Here is an 18,322-nt window from a genome sequence, read left to right on the forward strand (position 1 = left end):
GACCTCCACAAGTCTGGTTCATCCTTGGGAGCAATTTCCAAATGCCTGAAGGTACCACATTCATCTGTACAAACAATAGTACGCAGGAATAAACACCATGTGACCACGGAGCCATCATACCGCTCAGGAAGGAGACCCGTATCAAACCCAGACAACAGCAAAGGACCATGTGAAGATGTTGGAGGAAACAGGTACAAAATTATCTATATCCACATTAAAACAAGTCCTATATTGACATAACCTGAAAGGCTGCTCAGCAAGGAAGAAGCCACTGCTCGAAAACTGCCATAGAAAAGCCAGACTACGGTTTGCAACTGCACATGGGGACAAAGATTGTACTTTTTGGAGAAATGTCCTAGTTTAATCTGATCTGATGAAACGAAAATAGAACTGTTTGGCCATGATGACCATCGTTTTGTTTGGAGGAAAAAGGGGGAGGCTTGCAAGCCGAAGAACACTATACCAACCGTGAAGCACGGGGGTGGCAGCATCATGTTGTGGGGGTGCTTCGCTGCAGGAGGGACTGGTCACTTCACAAAATAGATGTCAACATGAGGGAGGAAAATTATGTGGATATATTGAAGCAACATCTCAAGACATCAGTCTTCCAAATGCACAATGACCCCAAGCATACTTCCAAAGTTGTGGCGAAATGGCTTAAAACTTCTTCAGGCTTCAGCCTTTTTTCTCAATTTCCACCTGACTGATGTGCCCAAAGTAAACTGCCTGTTACTCAGGCCCAGAAGCCAGGATATGCATATAATTGGTAGCATTGGATAGAAAACACTTTGAAGTTTGTAGAAATGTTAAAATAATGTATGAGACTATAACACAATAGATATGGTAGGATCATTTTTAATGAGAGCCCATGCTCTTACAATGGAAGGTATAGGGGCATATGGAAAGTATAGGGGCATATTAAAGGCAATGCTACCAAATACTAATTGAGTGTATGTAACCTTTTGACCCACTGGGAAAGTGATGAAAGAAATAAAAGCTGAAATAAATAATTCTCTACTATTATTCTGACATTTCGCATTCTTAAAATAAAGTGGTGATCCTAACTGACTTAAGACAGGGAATTTTTACTCGGATTAAATGTCAGGAATTGTGAAAAACTGAGTTAAAATGTATTTGGCTGAGCATGTGAACATCCGACTTCAACTGTAGATGACGCAACAGCCTTGAAAATAGAAACTATTTAACCCTCCAAAACAGCGCTACAAGAAGCTTTCAGCCACTCAAAACCGCCATAGCAATGACATGGCAATAGCAAAAAACTAAAAATATAATTTTAATATGAGAAAGGAGGTTGGACTTTGGGCAATTTCTTTAGCCTCTTTTAGGGAATACAAAAGGCTAAGCTGAGGAGAGTTTTAAGGCTGACCAAGTGTGCTTCAGATTTTGAATTTTGTATGCAGTATAATTACTTAACAAGCATTATGCCTTTAAGGCTACAGGTATGGGTGTGGTTAGAGGCGTGTCCAACCCACAGGTGCCATCTTGAATTGGCAGACTCAATGGGGTGATGTCAGAGTTGGGTCATCCCAATCATCCCACTTAGCATTTACCATCTGAAGGCTCATTGTTTGAAAAGAGCCTAGCATTATTTGTTACTAATAAGAAGTAGTTGTTTGTTTTCTAAAAAGAGTAGTAAATAGTTCAAGAAAAGAAGTATAGTTCAGAAAAAAAGTGCTTGGTGTCAAGCTAGGCTGTACAAGGCCTATCCTACAAGCTTGCTTGCATCGCACCACCAGTAAGCATCAGGACTATTGACACACTATTCTTATGTGGATACATCCTTGATTAGACCTGAGATTATTCAACAATAGCAAGTAGCACAGAGGTATATTATGTAGTTATGTATACAACTACTTATACAGTGCATTCAGCTAGGGTTAGGGTTAAGGTTAAGCGTTAGGGGTTAGGGAAAATAGGATTTTGAATGGGAATCAATTGTTTGGTCCACACAAGGATAGAAAACAAACGTGTGTGTGTGTGTGTGTTTGTTTGTTTGTTGTGTGTGTGTGTATTTGTTTGTTTGTTGTGTGTGTGTGCATACACAAGTTGCAAAGTGCTGGCAAATACTTTTCCAATTACTTCCATAATATGAAGGGTGGAGTCACATCTTAGTTCAGGAGAGTTCTCTTACCCCCTGACAACCGTCATGACTCTCTACCAGCAGTTAGAATGCTGATCCCTTAGTCTTCCACCCCCTCACTGTTTCCCTCCTCCCTCCCCCCATCCCCCTCCTTCCTACATGGCCATCGCCCACCGTGAGTAACTGGCCCTCTGGGCTAATGGCCGGCCCCTTCTGACTATCCCGGCCAATCATAATCATCAATAGCAGCCGAGATGCCTTGACAACTGTCCACGCTGACAAATCAGAGTTGACGTATCTACGTACACGTCTCTCGTTCTCTTCCCTATATTTATTGTCTTGCGTCTCAGATGTTTTTAGATGCGTGGAGTGGGTGACCTGGGGGGAGGACTTTAGCGAGACATGACCTTATCGGTGACATATGTTGCCTCTTTTCCTCAACAAAACGCTCAATATTGATCACGGCACGTCGTCATAGAAACAGGGCCGAATGTGATGTCTAAGTATGCATTCGGATTGGAGCTGAGTGGAGAATTCTGGGCAGAGGATGAGAGGGAAGGAGGGGTACACACACACATCCCAAATCAACGACGTGAGGAGAAAAATGAGCCCACAGAGGGGATGATGCAACGTGAGTGAAATCCTGCGTCCGGAACGTGTGGCGCATTAACACAGCCCGCCAGAAAAACACCTTCACTGAGTCCCACAGGATATTACCTTTACGATACTGCAGAACATTCAGACATTCTGTCCATTGACAATGTTCCCAGTTTCAGCTAGTTTTCAAAGCAGTCAGGGTCCAGGTTTTATGGATTTTGAATGATAGAAGAAATGTAGAAATAGTTTAGCTTCTCTAAGAAGAAGGGTCATAAGGTGGATACCTGTATTCCAATAAAGTAAGCCACAGGTCTAGAACTGTAAAGGCCAGTTACCCAGACCCAGATTAAACTGCTCATCAACACCCTGTACAGTATATCACCCTCTCTATCCACTATACTGCCCTACCAAGCAAAAAGGCAGTAACTGCTCATTTGGTCAAAAATGAGTTAATGTTTTTGCTACATTAAATACATGCTTAATCTTGTGGACAAGTATCCTGCCTCTATTGTATTGTGTTTTGGAGAAAATGGGGGTCATGTTAGCAGTAACTGCATAAAGTTACTGTGAAACCAAGGTAAATAAAAGCCATTTTTCTCAGTTCCACGCTTTGAGTATTTAGGTAGGGCAGTATAGTTACAGACGTTTAACTGTCCTCTCTTAAGCAAAAGATTGTAGGACTGGTAGCTTACTAACTGTGAATACATTTAAATAACTACCTTTGCTATATAAAGTCCTTTCAAATACTTGTATTAATTATAACACAGAAATAGATGACCCCTCCACAGTTTTCGTAATCTTAGCCTATCCAGTAATTTTAGAATCACCCAAGTTTGGTAGACTATGCTGTTGCCAGCACTTTTTGGCCATGGGCATGGTTGTTCATGCGGTGGTTACAATATAACACTGATCAAATCTTCTCATAAAAGGTTGGCGGCAAAACCACTGCAGCAAACGAGTTTGGTACAGAGGGATAAACATAATGTTTTACATGCAAATCTGATTGGATACAACATTTGATTATTAACATTTTATCCTCAATTTAACATCAGAGTTGCTTTTTATTTCTGAGGGCTAATCAGGGACATTTTCAGGGACAGCTCTAGCCGGGTACAGGCCACCAAAATCTGGGACTGACCCAAGAAATTGGGGATGTCTAGTCACCCTAATTTAGGGGATCTTGACAATGTATCTACACCACTTGCTAGCCAGCTACTCGCTGTTTAATGTCTATGCATAGTCACTTTACCCCTACCTACATGTACAAATTACCTCGACTAACCTGTACCCCTGCACATTGACTCGGTACCGGTACCCCTTGAATATAGCCTCCACATTGACTCGGTACCGGTACCCCCTGTATATAGCCTCCACATTGACTCGGTACCGGTACCCCCTGTATATAGCCTCCACATTGACTCGGTACCGGTACCCCCTGTATATAGCCTCCACATTGACTCGGTACCGGTACCCCCTGTATATATCCTCCACATTGACTCGGTACCGGTACCCCCTGTATATAGCCTCCACATTGACTCGGTACCGGTACCCCCTGTATATAGCCTCCACATTGACTCGGTACCGGTACCCCCTGTATATATCCTCCACATTGACTCGGTACTGGTACCCCCTGTATATAGCCTCCACATTGACTCGGTACCGGTACCCCTTGTATATAGCCTCCACATTGACTACGTACCGGTACCCCCTGTATATAGCCTCCACATTGACTCTGTACCGGTACCCCCTGTATTAAGCCTCCACATTGACTCGGTACCGGTACCCCCTGTATATAGCCTCCACATTGACTCGGTACCGGTACCCCCTGTATATAGCCTCCACACTGACTGGGTACCGGTACCCCCTGTATATAGCCTCCACATTGACTCGGTACTGGTACCCCCTGTATATAGCCTCCACATTGACTCGGTACTGGTACCCCCTGTATATAGCCTCCACACTGACTGGGTACCGGTACCCCCTGTATATATCCTCCACATTGACTCGGTACTGGTACCCCCTGTATATAGCCTCCACATTGACACGGTACCGGTACCGACCTGTATATAGCCTCCACATTGACTCGGTACCGGTACCCCCTGTATATAGCCTCCACACTGACTGGGTACCGGTACCCCCTGTATATAGCCTCCACATTGACTCGGTACTGGTACCCACTGTATATAGCCTCCACATTGACTCGGTACTGGTACCCCCTGTATATAGCCTCCACACTGACTGGGTACCGGTACCCCCTGTATATAGCCTCCACATTGACTCGGTACCGGTACCCCCTGTATATAGCCTCCACACTGACTGGGTACCGGTACCCCCTGTATATAGCCTCCACATTGACTCGGTACTGGTACCCCCTGTATATAGCCTCCACATTGACTCGGTACTGGTACCCCCTGTATATAGCCTCCACACTGACTGGGTACCGGTACCCCCTGTATATAGCCCCCACATTGACTCGGTACTGGTACCCCCTGTATATAGCCTCCACACTGACTGGGTACCGGTACCCCCTGTATATAGCCTCCACATTGACTCGGTACTGGTACCCCTGTATATAGCCTCCACATTGACTCGGTACTGGTACCCCCTGTATATAGCCTCCACACTGACTGGGTACTGGTACCCCTGTATATAGCCCCCACATTGACTCGGTACTGGTACCCCTGTATATAGCCTCCACACTGACTGGGTACCGGTACCCCTGTATATAGCCTCCACATTGACTCGGTACTGGTACCCCCTGTATATAGCCTCCACATTGACTCGGTACTGGTACCCCCTGTATATAGCCTCCACACTGACTGGGTACCGGTACCCCCTGTATATAGCCTCCACATTGACTCGGTACCGGTACCCCCTGTATATAGCCTCCACATTGACTCGGTACCGGTACCCCCTGTATATAGCCTCCACATTGACTGGGTACCGGTACCCCCTGTATATAGCCTCCACATTGACTCGGTACTGGTACCCCCTGTATATAGCCTCCACATTGACTTGGTACTGGTACCCCCTGTATATAGCCTCCACATTGACTCGGTACTGGTACCCCTGTATATAGCCTCCACATTGACTCGGTACCGGTACCCCTGTATATAGCCTCCACATTGACTGGGTACCGGTACCCCTGTATATAGCCTCCACATTGACTGGGTACCGGTACCCCCTGTATATAGCCTCCACACTGACTGGGTACCGGTACCCCCTGTATATAGCCTCCACATTGACTCGGTACTGGTACCCCCTGTATATAGCCTCCACATTGACTTGGTACTGGTACCCCCTGTATATAGCCTCCACATTGACTCGGTACTGGTACCCCCTGTATATAGCCTCCACATTGACTTGGTACTGGTACCCCCTGTATATAGCCTCCACATTGACTCGGTACTGGTACCCCCTGTATTTAGCCTCCACATTGACTCGGTACTGGTCCCCCTGTATATAGCCTCCACATTGACTCGGTACTGGTCCCCCTGTATATAGCCTCCACACTGACTCGGTACTGGTACCCCCTGTATATAGCCTCCACATTGACTCGGTACTGGTACCCCCTGTATATAGCCTCCACACTGACTCGGTACTGGTACCCCCTGTATATATCCTCCACATTGACTCGGTACTGGTACCCCCTGTATATAGCCTCCACACTGAATGGGTACCGGTACCCCTTGTATATAGCCTCCACATTGACTCGGTACCGGTACCCCCTGTATATAGCCTCCACACTGACTGGGTACCGGTACCCCCTGTATATAGCCTCCACACTGACTGGGTACCGGTACCCCCTGTATATAGCCTCCACATTGACTCGGTACTGGTACCCCCTGTATATAGCCACCACATTGACTTGGTACTGGTACCCCTGTATATAGCCTCCACATTGACTCGGTACTGGTACCCCCTGTATATAGCCTCCACATTGACTCGGTACTGGTACCCCTGTATATAGCCTCCACATTGACTTGGTACTGGTACCCCCTGTATATAGCCTCCACATTGACTCGGTACTGGTACCCCCTGTATATAGCCTCCACATTGACTCGGTACTGGTACCCCCTGTATATAGCCTCCACATTAACTGGGTACCGGTACCCCCTGTATATAGCCTCCACATTGACTCGGTACTGGTCCCCCTGTATATAGCCTCCACATTGACTCGGTACTGGTACCCCCTGTATATAGCCTCCACATTGACTCGGTACTGGTCCCCCTGTATATAGCCTCCACATTGACTCGGTACTGGTACCCCCTGTATATAGCCTCCACATTGACTCGGTACCGGTACCCCCTGTATATAGCCTCCACATTGACTCGGTACTGGTACCCCCTGTATATAGCCTCCACATTGACTCAGTACCGGTACCCCCTGTATATAGCCTCCACATTGACTCGGTACTGGTCCCCCTGTATATAGCCTCCACATTGACTCAGTACCGGTACCCCCTGTATATAGCCTCCACATTGACTCGGTACTGGTACCCCCTGTATATAGCCTCCACATTGACTCGGTACTGGTACCCCCTGTATATAGCCTCCACATTGACTCGGTACTGGTACCCCCTGTATATAGCCTCCACATTGACTCGGTACTGGTACCCCCTGTATATAGCCTCCACATTGACTCGGTACTGGTACCCCTGTATATAGCCTCCACATTGACTCGGTACTGGTACCCCCTGTATATAGCCTCCACATTGACTGGGTACTGGTACCCCCTGTATATAGCCTCCACATTGACTCGGTACTGGTACCCCCTCTATATAGCCTCGTTACTGTTATTTTATTGTGTTACTTTTTACTATTTTTTTCCTTAGCTTATTTGGTCATTTTTTTTCTTAACTCTTTCTTGAACTACATTGTTGTTTAAAGGCTTTTAATTAAGCATTTCACGGTAAGGTCTACACCTGTTATATTCGGCGCATGTGACAAATTAATTTTGATTTGATTATCTAGGACAAAATAAGGTGAGGGCAGAGAGCCCAACGGGAGCCTCTTTTGATCTTTCACTTGAATTCCTCAAAAAACACCCCAAGATATCAGTATACTAGGGTTTCTCTCACTTTCAAAGGACTCCTAGGAAAACCCGAAGCAGAGGAACTCAAAGCAACTCTAACTCTAAGGGAGAACATTTTCAGTGAATGTAACAATGCATGTAATTACTCCGTTACTACACGCATATTACATTGTTATTACACCAAAGCTGCACTGTTACAGATATAGTTATCCTGTGTGTGTGTGTGTGTATCCTGTGTGTGTGTTTCTTTTCTCTCCTTCTCCCCTCACAGATGAAAATCATCACTCCCCAATCAGTCAACAATCAATCATCAATCAGAAGACACACCTCCTCCTATTTCCTAACCTATCACAGTTCCTTCTCCATGGTTTAAAAATCATCATCATCATTTGTTTGTTCTAGAGCTCAATCTCTCTGTAAATGCCATGTCTGTAGGTCTCTGTGTTTCACTCTCGCTTTGTGTCTTAACCTCTCTTTGGTTTAGGCACCTCATAGCACTTTGTCATCACCTGTGAGTATTGTTTTTGGTTATGGTGTTTGTTTGTTGCTGGTGGGAAAAGGGGGAAACCAAGACAAGTCGCCCATGGGCATACACTACCCGTAGGTGAACTTTGTTAAATACACTAGTTAGAACTGGGCGGACCACCCACTGTATTTTTGGTTAGTTAGTTAGCTGTTGTTAAAGTAGGCTAGTCTAGCTTAGGGGTGTTTTTGAATACTTATTGTTTCTTTCCTTGGGTCCAGCTCAGCCCCTTTTCCTGCTCCCCCCATTACCGTGTGTTTATAAATAAACCTGGAGTTTGATGGTAGTTTTCTGTTGTCGTGGTTATTTCGTTCACATTTTTATTTTGTCACAATAATAATTTGCATGAGTTATGTTACGGGTCTCATTACCATCCCCCCTAGACTGTCGGGCCAAAAGAGATTCGTAACATGCACTGTTGGTTAAGGGCTTCTAATTAAGCATTTCACGGTAAAGTCTACACTTGCTGTATTCGGCGCATGTGACAAATAAAGTTTGATTTGATTTGAAAGCAACTGATGATACACGATACATATATTGTTGACACTTGACAGTCATACATGTTAGGATTGACCCACTGACCTAAGCTGTATTACTGTACATGGGCGTATTCTAGCTAGGTCACCTGGTTCACAGTGTGCTGCCATATCTCTGCCCACCCTCCCTCCCATACTGCATTGCAAAACAATTGCGAAACGTTCCCTCTTTGTGCCGACGTCCGTCTCAGCATGCACGACGGCAGCCGGTGATGGTTATAAATGGCCCCTATTAGCACAGCCCAGTCGCAGAAGGGAGAGAAATAATATCATTGGGAGAATGTAGGGCTCGTGCTGTCGCCTCTGTGCCTGTGCCCATTCCCGTCCCACCCCAGCCTCCTCTACAAGCCCCCAATATATGGATGGTAATTGCAATAGTATAGTTAGTAGTATCCGAGGCTTTTACAACAATGAAAATACTAGCAAGGAGTTTGTCTAACAATTATTGTGGCGTCACATGTTGCTATAACATTGTAGAATATTAATAGCATCTATAGGTGCATCTATATATTCACACTAAATGAATTGAGGGTTGTTGTGAACCAGGGAAATAAAGAGGGAAATGGGGTTTGGAGGAAAGGAGTAGGAGAAGAGGGAGAATCAGGGAAAGGCGTAAAGGTGTAAATAAAGTATGTGGAGGAAAGAGAGAGGTGGAGGAGTATTTCGATGAGAAGCTACATGCTACTGAAAGAAGAAAAGGAGGAAACAGAAGATGGAGAGAAAATAAAAATAAAATGGAGTGAACACGTTTTGCTGTGGCTGGAGGGCTGGAGTCTGAGATTTAGGCAAATAACCTTAGGAGCCAAGCCATCAATCAGCTCAGAGCATTCCAATAAGTGTCAAAAGGCTACAAATGTTCTAAGACCCTAGTGTTGTGCACTTTTCTTGCAGTATTAATTCCAATGAAAAGGCAATAACTTTCTTCAACCCGAAAGTTGTTTATAGGGCAACATTGCCCTTGTTTGACTTTGAGCTTTGGGACTATATTTTGTACAATAGTCAAAAAATGATGCCGTACACATTTTGCCAGCTTATAGATATATCCAAAATACTGGCAACCCTTTACTTTAGGCCGACAGGCATTATGATGCAGTTATAATGCATGCCAGACTTGTTGTAAGCAGGTATGAACCAGTTATAATGTCTTACTATCATCTCATAATGATCCTGACTAGGCTTTTCAGTCGGTCTCAAAATCGTAGCATCAAATTCCACAATCGAAATACTATATTTGACAGTGCCATTTTGGCATGTATATGATAGTGTCGTTTCACAATGACATTTAGTCAACCATGCTATGACACCAACATAACGAGAATGCTGTCCATGGTGTAGACCACTACAGTCATAACACAAACCGCTGCCTCTGTCATGACAGTGGTTATTTGGCATGAGAGGTTATGATTGGACATGACCCCTTATGGCATAACACCTTCATATCTATGACACAGTCAAATATTTTAAGCCTTGGGGCTTCCCAGGTGGCGCAGTGGTCTGCATCACAGTGCCACCAAAGATTCTGGGTTCAAGCCTGAGCCCTGGAGTCATAGCGATGAGACGAGACAGTAACTAATAATAATTGGATACCACAAAATTGGAGGTAAAAATAATAAAAAAATATATATATACATTTTAAGGTTTCTAATAACTCATTATACATGCTTATAACAAGTAACAAAGCACTATACCTGTTGGCTGTAAGTAACAAGTCACCAAAAATATTATTTACTTACATTAAAACATTCAGACATAACCTTACAATAACTTTTTTTTAAACTCAACATTCAACAAACATCCTCTTGTGGGAAGGTGTGGGGATATTGGGCTGGCTGGGAGAAGAGGTGTATACACATACACACTGTCTATAGCCAACCAGCTAGCCAGCGAGAGAGCTATTGTATCCAGCTAGTAATAATATGAGAGCGGTGCTGCGAAGGGGGATGCACTAATAAAAGCGGGGCCTGGCCTGTGATGCCAGGCAATATATCGCCCTAAGGAGACAGTTCCTAGAATCAGCCGGCATGGCCTCCCATAGTTCACGGGCCGTACGTGATTAACCGTCGGACAGGGAGTCGTTACTACAGCTGGGCTATTAATAAAAGATACCCCTCCTTCCTCTTCCCCCTCCTCCTCCCACTTCCCTCTCCTCTCTTTGGTTCCCCCATCCCTGGCAATCTCCTCCTCCCTTCCTCCTGCTTTATTTCTATATCATCATTATTTATTGACACATGCAAAACGTCATGTTGGTAACGGGATGGGGGAGGTTGAGGTTAGGAAAACTGAAACGTTCTGTCTGTACTTTAACATCCACATATGAAGTGACCCATGGAGTCTGAAAATGCCCTCCAGGTGTAGCAGATCAATTAGTGACTTCATTAAGATTCTGATGCCCTGAGCAAATAGGGAATAGCTAACCACTGGCTACCCCTCTAAAGAGTCTGAAATCAACGTCCATAACATTGGTCATTACCCTTACACCAAGGTATATGGCTGGCCATTACCCTTACACCAAGGCATGTGACCGATCGTTAGCATTACATTGAAGATGTGACAGTTCATTGCATCACACAACAGATATTCAGTATGGTGTAAAATTACTGTAACACCAAAGGGTTGATTAGGTCTCACTGTGTAATGCAAAACACTAGACTCTTGATAAACCATCATCAAGGCTACAGGTACATGAAAATATTAAACAGCTGAGAGATTAAGGCACACACACACACACACACACACACACACACACACACACACACACACACACACACACACACACACACACACACACACACACACACACACACACACACACACACACACACACACACACACACAGTTATCACTCTATAAATCAGCTGGTTGTTCAAACACCTGTCTTTACGCCATATTCATAGAGTTCCCTGGCATCCTTTTTACTTTCTAAAACCACAAAACGTCTGCCTAATGTCAGGCACAAGACTAGAGAATAACCTCAATTACATATTGTAGGTAAGGTGGATGGACCACAGGTAATGTGTAATGTGTACTGTAGAATGCATAATGTAAAATCTAAGTATTGGTTACATTTTCTCAGAGAATAATACAGTAAAACGCATGTACCCAATCACGCACGCACGATCGCGCGCAAGCACACACACTAACACATTTTTCCTCCCTCCCTCTCCTCCTGTTACAAGCAACTTGGCATAACGCGCAACAGAGTGCAAGATGGTGCCGTGGGCAAGAAGCCATGGGCTCCTCCGGACTCCTCCGGTGAACTTTCAAGCGTAGAGATTCTACACTTGTGAATGAATGCACAATAACTAAATGTGTGACTTACTCTTAACACCATAGCCTAAACTTCCAAAGTTACAAGATAAACTGTGACTTGCTCTCAATATTGTTACACAATAGCCTATTAGGTCGTGATGCTTGACAGCACGGTGTGCCTGGATATCCCAGAACTAGAGATTTGAGGTTATGTTAGTTGAAATGGCTAAATATTGACCAAGGAATCAAGACTATAGAAATGGACTATTCCACTTTCTGTTAACATGAACATGAAACCTGTCGAGAGTAAGCTACAATAGTAAATGTCACACTAAAAACTACTGTAAACGCAAGTAATATTACGCAACCACATCCATCAAATCCAAAACGCTTCGGAAATGGAAAGACATTAGTGACAGGCAGCCGCAACGGGAACCGCAGAGAAAAGAGCGTGAAGATGGGGATTCCGCTCTCTCGGGGACTGGTAGGCGCAACCCACCTTTGTGCATGCCCGTAAAGCGGTCCTTGAGCACCGTGAGCTCGTAGATCTTGCCGAACTCCTCGAAGAGCGGCCTGAGGTCCTTCTCGTCCAGGTTGCGCGGTATTTGCCCGATGAACAGTTTAATGGCGTCGTGGTCCTTCATGGGGATGGTGCCCCCGCAGCCCGCTGAACTGTGGCTGTGGCTTAATCCGTTCACTAGCCCGTTTGTGCCGTCCACCTGTCCATTTGTTAAAGTTGCCATCTTCGGACCGGCAATGAGTTGTGATAACAGCGGCGGCAGCAGCAGCGCAATCTTGGTGGCCGTTGTATAGAAGCTTCCGAACGAAGTAGTCTATTGATTAAAAAAAAAAAGTCTAAAAAGCCTTGCTGGTCCTGCTTGTAGTCCTACCAATGCAAATATGTACATGCATAAATATACATATGTCTCATTGGGCTAAAACGAATATCAAAAGCTTGGAGCAGGCTTTCTTGTCCCGGTGGATGCGTGATTCCGTGTAGCCTATTTATGTCCTAATTAATCATTCATTCATTCATTTACTAAAAGAGAGGAGAGAGTGGAGAGAGAGAGAGAGACCAAGAGCTTTCGTATTCTATTTACACCTCCTTTCGTTCCCCTAGTCCCTGCTTCTAGGTTCCCTTTTAATTTTTGCATTGAGAAGTTGGTATGGGTGTTCTCGGTTTAAACGGACGGGGCCAGCTCAAGGGCTACAAGGAATGCGGGGAGGTATAGAACGAGAGGAACCACTAGGATTCGATGTTTGTGTTAGACAGCGTTTTAACCCCCCCTCCCCGTTTAGAAAGCCGAATGGTACGATCCAAGGGAACGGGGTCTATAAAAAAAGAAAATAGTGACAGTAATCTGTATGGCTCTTTGTGCAATAGTCTATCATGTGCAAATCACGCCACGTCCGCAGCGAAATAATAGGCCTAATAATAATAATAATAATATGCTATAAAATATGTCTACCATATTTTCCCTTTAAAATATAGTCCCACTCCAAAAGGCCACGGATTTGAATTGAAAACAATTTTCATTTGGTGTGAAAAGTCCATTAAAGTGTAGTAGAACAATTCGGAGAGTATTGAACTTTTGAAGGAGCTTGAACTGCTTGAATAGTGTGGGTGGGTGGACAGCGCCTGGTGCTGAAATCGTCGAGCCTAGTTTAAAAGCAACATCCGTAGCTAAAATATATTTCAGGGAACGTTAGGATGTGTCACACAAAGCAGTGTCGCACAGTATCGTGTAGCCTATAGTTCAAGCAGGCATCTATTCCGTTCAGATTCTGATGTAGATGTCATTCGAAGAGAAGGAAGTCTGTGAGCACCGCCGAGCGGCGTAGACGGGCACATCGGAGGGAGCAGCAACTAGAGAGGGAACAGAGAGGGTAGAGAGAGTGTAAGGGTAGACTACAATATACGAAACAGCACTGGGATCCTTTCACAGGTGCAAATCTGATGGTATAAACCCCTCAAATTCAACTCTGGACACAGGAGCCAGTACTATTGCTTGTTCAATGTTCCCCTCTAACCAGGGACTGATTTAGACCTTGAACACCAGATGGGTTAATTAATTATCACGTAGAACATAAAATTAGCAGGCTCCACACCCCGTAGAGTAAAAATGTAATACCTCTGGTATAGACAAACTAGAATGCTAGGATGTGACGTAAAAATACGCTGTTGCCCAACCCCATGCATTTCACACTGACAGCCCACGCGCAAACACACCATGACACACACCGCAACTCTATTTCCACGTGACACACAGCTGTCAACTGCAAACAGGTAGGCTGCTCCCACAGGTCTATGTTGTGTGTTTGATCAGTGAGGTGAGAGGGAAAGACGACTGTTACTAGTTCAATTGCAACACCTGCACAAGTACAGCCATAAACAGCAAAAAACAGAAAACCAATAGGTGGATGGATGGAGGCATGTTGTCTGTTTCTATGGCTGCCCCTATGGGCCCTGGTAAAAAGTAGTGCACTATATAGGGAATAAAGTGCAATTTGGGAAGCAGACTATCAGAGGAAGATAATCTGGCACTCTTCAAATAATGTACTTTGAAACGCATCCTTTCTTCCCACCTTCATGTAGCCCATTGGTTCCCAACTGCAGTCATCCAATACCCCCAACAGTAGACATGCTTGTTGTAACTCCAGTCAAGCACACCTGATTCAACTAGTCAACCAGTCATCGAGCCCTTGACAGTTTGAATCAGGTGAGTTTGTCCCTGGCTAAAACAGGAAGGTGTGCTGTTGGGGGTACTGGAGGGCTGAAGTTGAAACACATTGATGTAGCCTATTCACTGATCTGCATGTGGCTGTTGCTTTAACTATTCACAATTGATCAGAGGAATTTGATAAGAGATTTTTAGATTTGCTAATGTACAGCTGTCTGTGAGAGATTCACAACGTTCTTTAGATTTCAAGTTCTTACATCCACTTTTCTTTCGTTGACAAAATATTGTGCCCTCCCTTCTCACTGCAAGGTAGAGTAGTACAGCTACTGTCCATGGTGCTGAAAGCAGACTGCGCTAGACCTATTCGTGCATTGAACTGTTACTGTCCATTGGTACCAACAGGTTACAATGCCCATTGTGTCCATTGTATGAGTCACTGCATGTCCATGGTGCAAATATTGTCAGCTGGTCTTTCAGGCCGAAATAAATGGATGTGCAATACAGTAGGCTAAAGTTAATTTGATAAAATGTGAGTGTTACTTCCTCTCTTTGTATTTCAATATCCTCCAATTAAAACCAACGGAGTTCAATGAGATGGCCTAATAGGCCCGTCTATACACACAGTCCAATGAGTATGACGCCCGATTTGTTTTCAATATCTGGCTATCATACATGGACGCTCCGCCTAAACATTAGCCAACCAATAAAAACAAAGGCGAAACACTCCGTGACTCTTTCACCACCCGCGCTCTCCGCCCAGCGTCATCCCACACTCACCGCAGGCATAGCCTGGACTCGGCGGAGGGAGAGAGGGAGGGAGGTAGATGGCTTTTTTTGGCATGACACCGCAGTCTGCTCGCCAAGCAGCGGCCCTCCCTGCCTCACGCTCATACATGCCTGACTTGCCTTCACCAATATTTTTTTAATACAAGGCGAAATGGGAGAGCACAAATCATTGTCATTATGTTGAGTGGGGTAGTATCGCGATGATTATGGAAGGTATGTTGCCAGTATTGTCCCTCGACGGTCTCTCTCTCCTCACCTACTTGCACGGCTGCTCTGAAATGTTTTCAATGCACCGCGTGTCGCCCTGAGTGAAACGCTTCCACTGAGTGAACCCATCGGACTGATAATAATAACCCGCAATTAACAGGCAATTTACTGAACAATGTGTCTTTGCCTCCACATGATTGTAGTTATTTCATACCGGTAGGGACAGTCAAATATGACAATAGGGCCCTGGCAATTCCACTGGGTGGCAATTTAAAATGCAAACGACTTGCTGAGGAAATCTCAACCACCACAGGAGGTTTTAGTCTCATTCCCCATAGCTCCCATACAGGCCTTGAAACGAAGGAACAACACAAAGCAGACCTTCCTACTTGCGTAAATTAGGCTACCTGTAGTAAGTATATTGTATAAGCCTACATGACTGCATAAAGTGGATTTAGCCTACTGTAGGTTATAGTCAAATAGTAAATTAACCTAAGGATTTTGATATGAACCAATTTGTCTGGCAGCTGTGGGAAATTCACACAACATTTTTTAAATTCCAAGTTCCACATCCTCTCCTTTCTATTATTTACAAAGGACTGTGTGGTTCAACTGACTGTATTGCAAGCTAGAACATTGCAGCTGCCCATGGTGCTGAAGGCAGACTCCGCTAGGGCCAATATGTGTAGTGAAGTGTCGTTGTCCATGGCACTGAAAGACTGTAATGACCACTGTGCCCATTGTCTGAGTAGCGGTCCTTGGTTAGCTATCAAAAAGACTAGTATACAGAGCCATAATGGGACGAATCGTCAGTTAGCTACAATATATATTGAACTCAATCGACAATTGTGTCCACCATTTGTAGTCAAGATACGAACCATTTATTGACAAGAGTATTTATCCTTTTTCAAGATACAGTATCTCTGTGTATTACCTTTATACCCTTGAAAGATTGCTTCCTGCCTGCATGGCGATTCCAATTCCGGCTCAGCCCTGTAACGGGTTGAGGAAAGGAAAATAAACTAAACTAAAGGTGAATGAAATCCTTGCAGGGCAACAACAATAGATTCATAATCTGCATGGGCTGGTCATAAAGAGGAGCGGCGTTCCGATACGACCTATTCTGCATAGTAATACATTTTCTCACCTCTCCCTCATCTGGGACAATGTTCGACATCTTCCAGAGCCTTGAGTCACTGAGGCTATATATCACTTCCCCGAAATTTAGGGGGAAGAGCGGTGACAAAAGATGAAAGGGCACAGGCATGACTAAATGCTCGGAAAGTTTGGAGGGCCGACGTAGGAATGCCCTCTGTAACTTTTAGGCTAATGCTAAATATTTGTGGGGTCAGAGGGGGGAATGCGCTGTTATCCCTGCATGTGTGGGAAAACAATGACACAGTAAGGAAACAAAGATCCTTCTACAAATAAGAAAATATTTATTAAATAATTGGAGGTCTTTGTTTCCCAGGAGGGTCTTTGACTTGTTTTTGGGGAGTAGAGTGAAAAACAAACACAGCTAATGGCAGAGGGTTGTAGAGACAATGCTGAAACAACAGTACATGTTCATCCTCAGTGCAAAACATACACCAAGCTGTTGTCCTTTCATTACCCATCATAATGTAGAATACAAGTATATCCTTATGATATGTACAGTTACTACTGCACTGCTTGTTTGATTGAACCTTTTATTTGTGCCATCAGTTTATCATTGCTTTTGTTTCCTGGAGATATATGGAGGTTACTTGGGCTGCACTAGGGAGAAATCAGTGCTCTGACACTTGACACGGGTGGGTGTCTCTTTTCATGCCGAGTCCCACCAGAGCACCATCTCTCCATGACAGATGAGCTAGCCTGAAAACACAGCCTTCCCACAAATGAACACAGACACACACACACACACACACATGCACGTGGAGGCATGCACACGCACACACAGAGACACACATAGATATGGAGACAAACACTGAGTGTACAAAACATTAGGAACACCTTCTCTTTCCGTGACATAGACTGACCAGGTGAATCCAGGTGAAAGTTATTATCCATTATGATCTTTTATTGAATCCACTTCAATCAGTGTAGATGAAGGGGAGAAGATTGCAACAAAGGGGTTAAATAATGATTTTTAAATCTTGAGACAATTGAGACATGGATTGTGTATGTGTGCCATTCAGAGGGTGAATGGGCAAGAACAAATATTGAAATGCCTTTGAACGGGATATGGTAGTAGGAGCCAGGCGCACCGGTTTATGTTTATGGGGTGGCAGGGTAGCCTAGTGGTTTGAGCGTTGGACTAGTAACCGGAACGTTGAAGTTCCGGCAACTCAATATTAGGAGTTGTTCATAATGTTGTGTACACTCGAGGTGCACAGATGCACCCACACAGACCCACGCACACCCAAGTGCAGCAGGAAACTAAAATACACAGAAGAGGCGGCAGACCAGACCCAGACTAACTATCTTTTTGAGGCGATTAACAAATCCCCAAATTAATCCGATTTATTTATCTCTTAGTCCTCGCAAGTGAGTGGGCAAAACAGCCTTATTTCTGGTCTTAACTCTGTTTTGATTTGCGTTTCACCGGTCTTACAACAAGGTTTAAAA

At 44.5% G+C, this 18,322-nt stretch overlaps 1 protein-coding gene across 1 annotated transcript in view; it reads right to left on the minus strand.

Annotated features, from left to right (window-relative positions):
* LOC135541762 (CUGBP Elav-like family member 4) overlaps window positions 1-12,968 on the minus strand; it is a 118,419-nt gene extending 105,451 nt beyond the window's left edge. Inside the window, exon 1 of the mRNA XM_064968117.1 lies at window positions 12,541-12,968. Coding sequence (XP_064824189.1) covers window positions 12,541-12,784 — 244 coding nt within the window. The 5' untranslated portion in view covers window positions 12,785-12,968. The remainder of the gene's footprint in view (window positions 1-12,540) is intronic.
* Between the last annotated feature and the right edge of the window lie 5,354 nt (window positions 12,969-18,322).

This window comes from Oncorhynchus masou, chromosome 6 (assembly GCF_036934945.1).
Source record: "Oncorhynchus masou masou isolate Uvic2021 chromosome 6, UVic_Omas_1.1, whole genome shotgun sequence".
Lineage (NCBI taxonomy): Eukaryota > Metazoa > Chordata > Actinopteri > Salmoniformes > Salmonidae > Oncorhynchus > Oncorhynchus masou.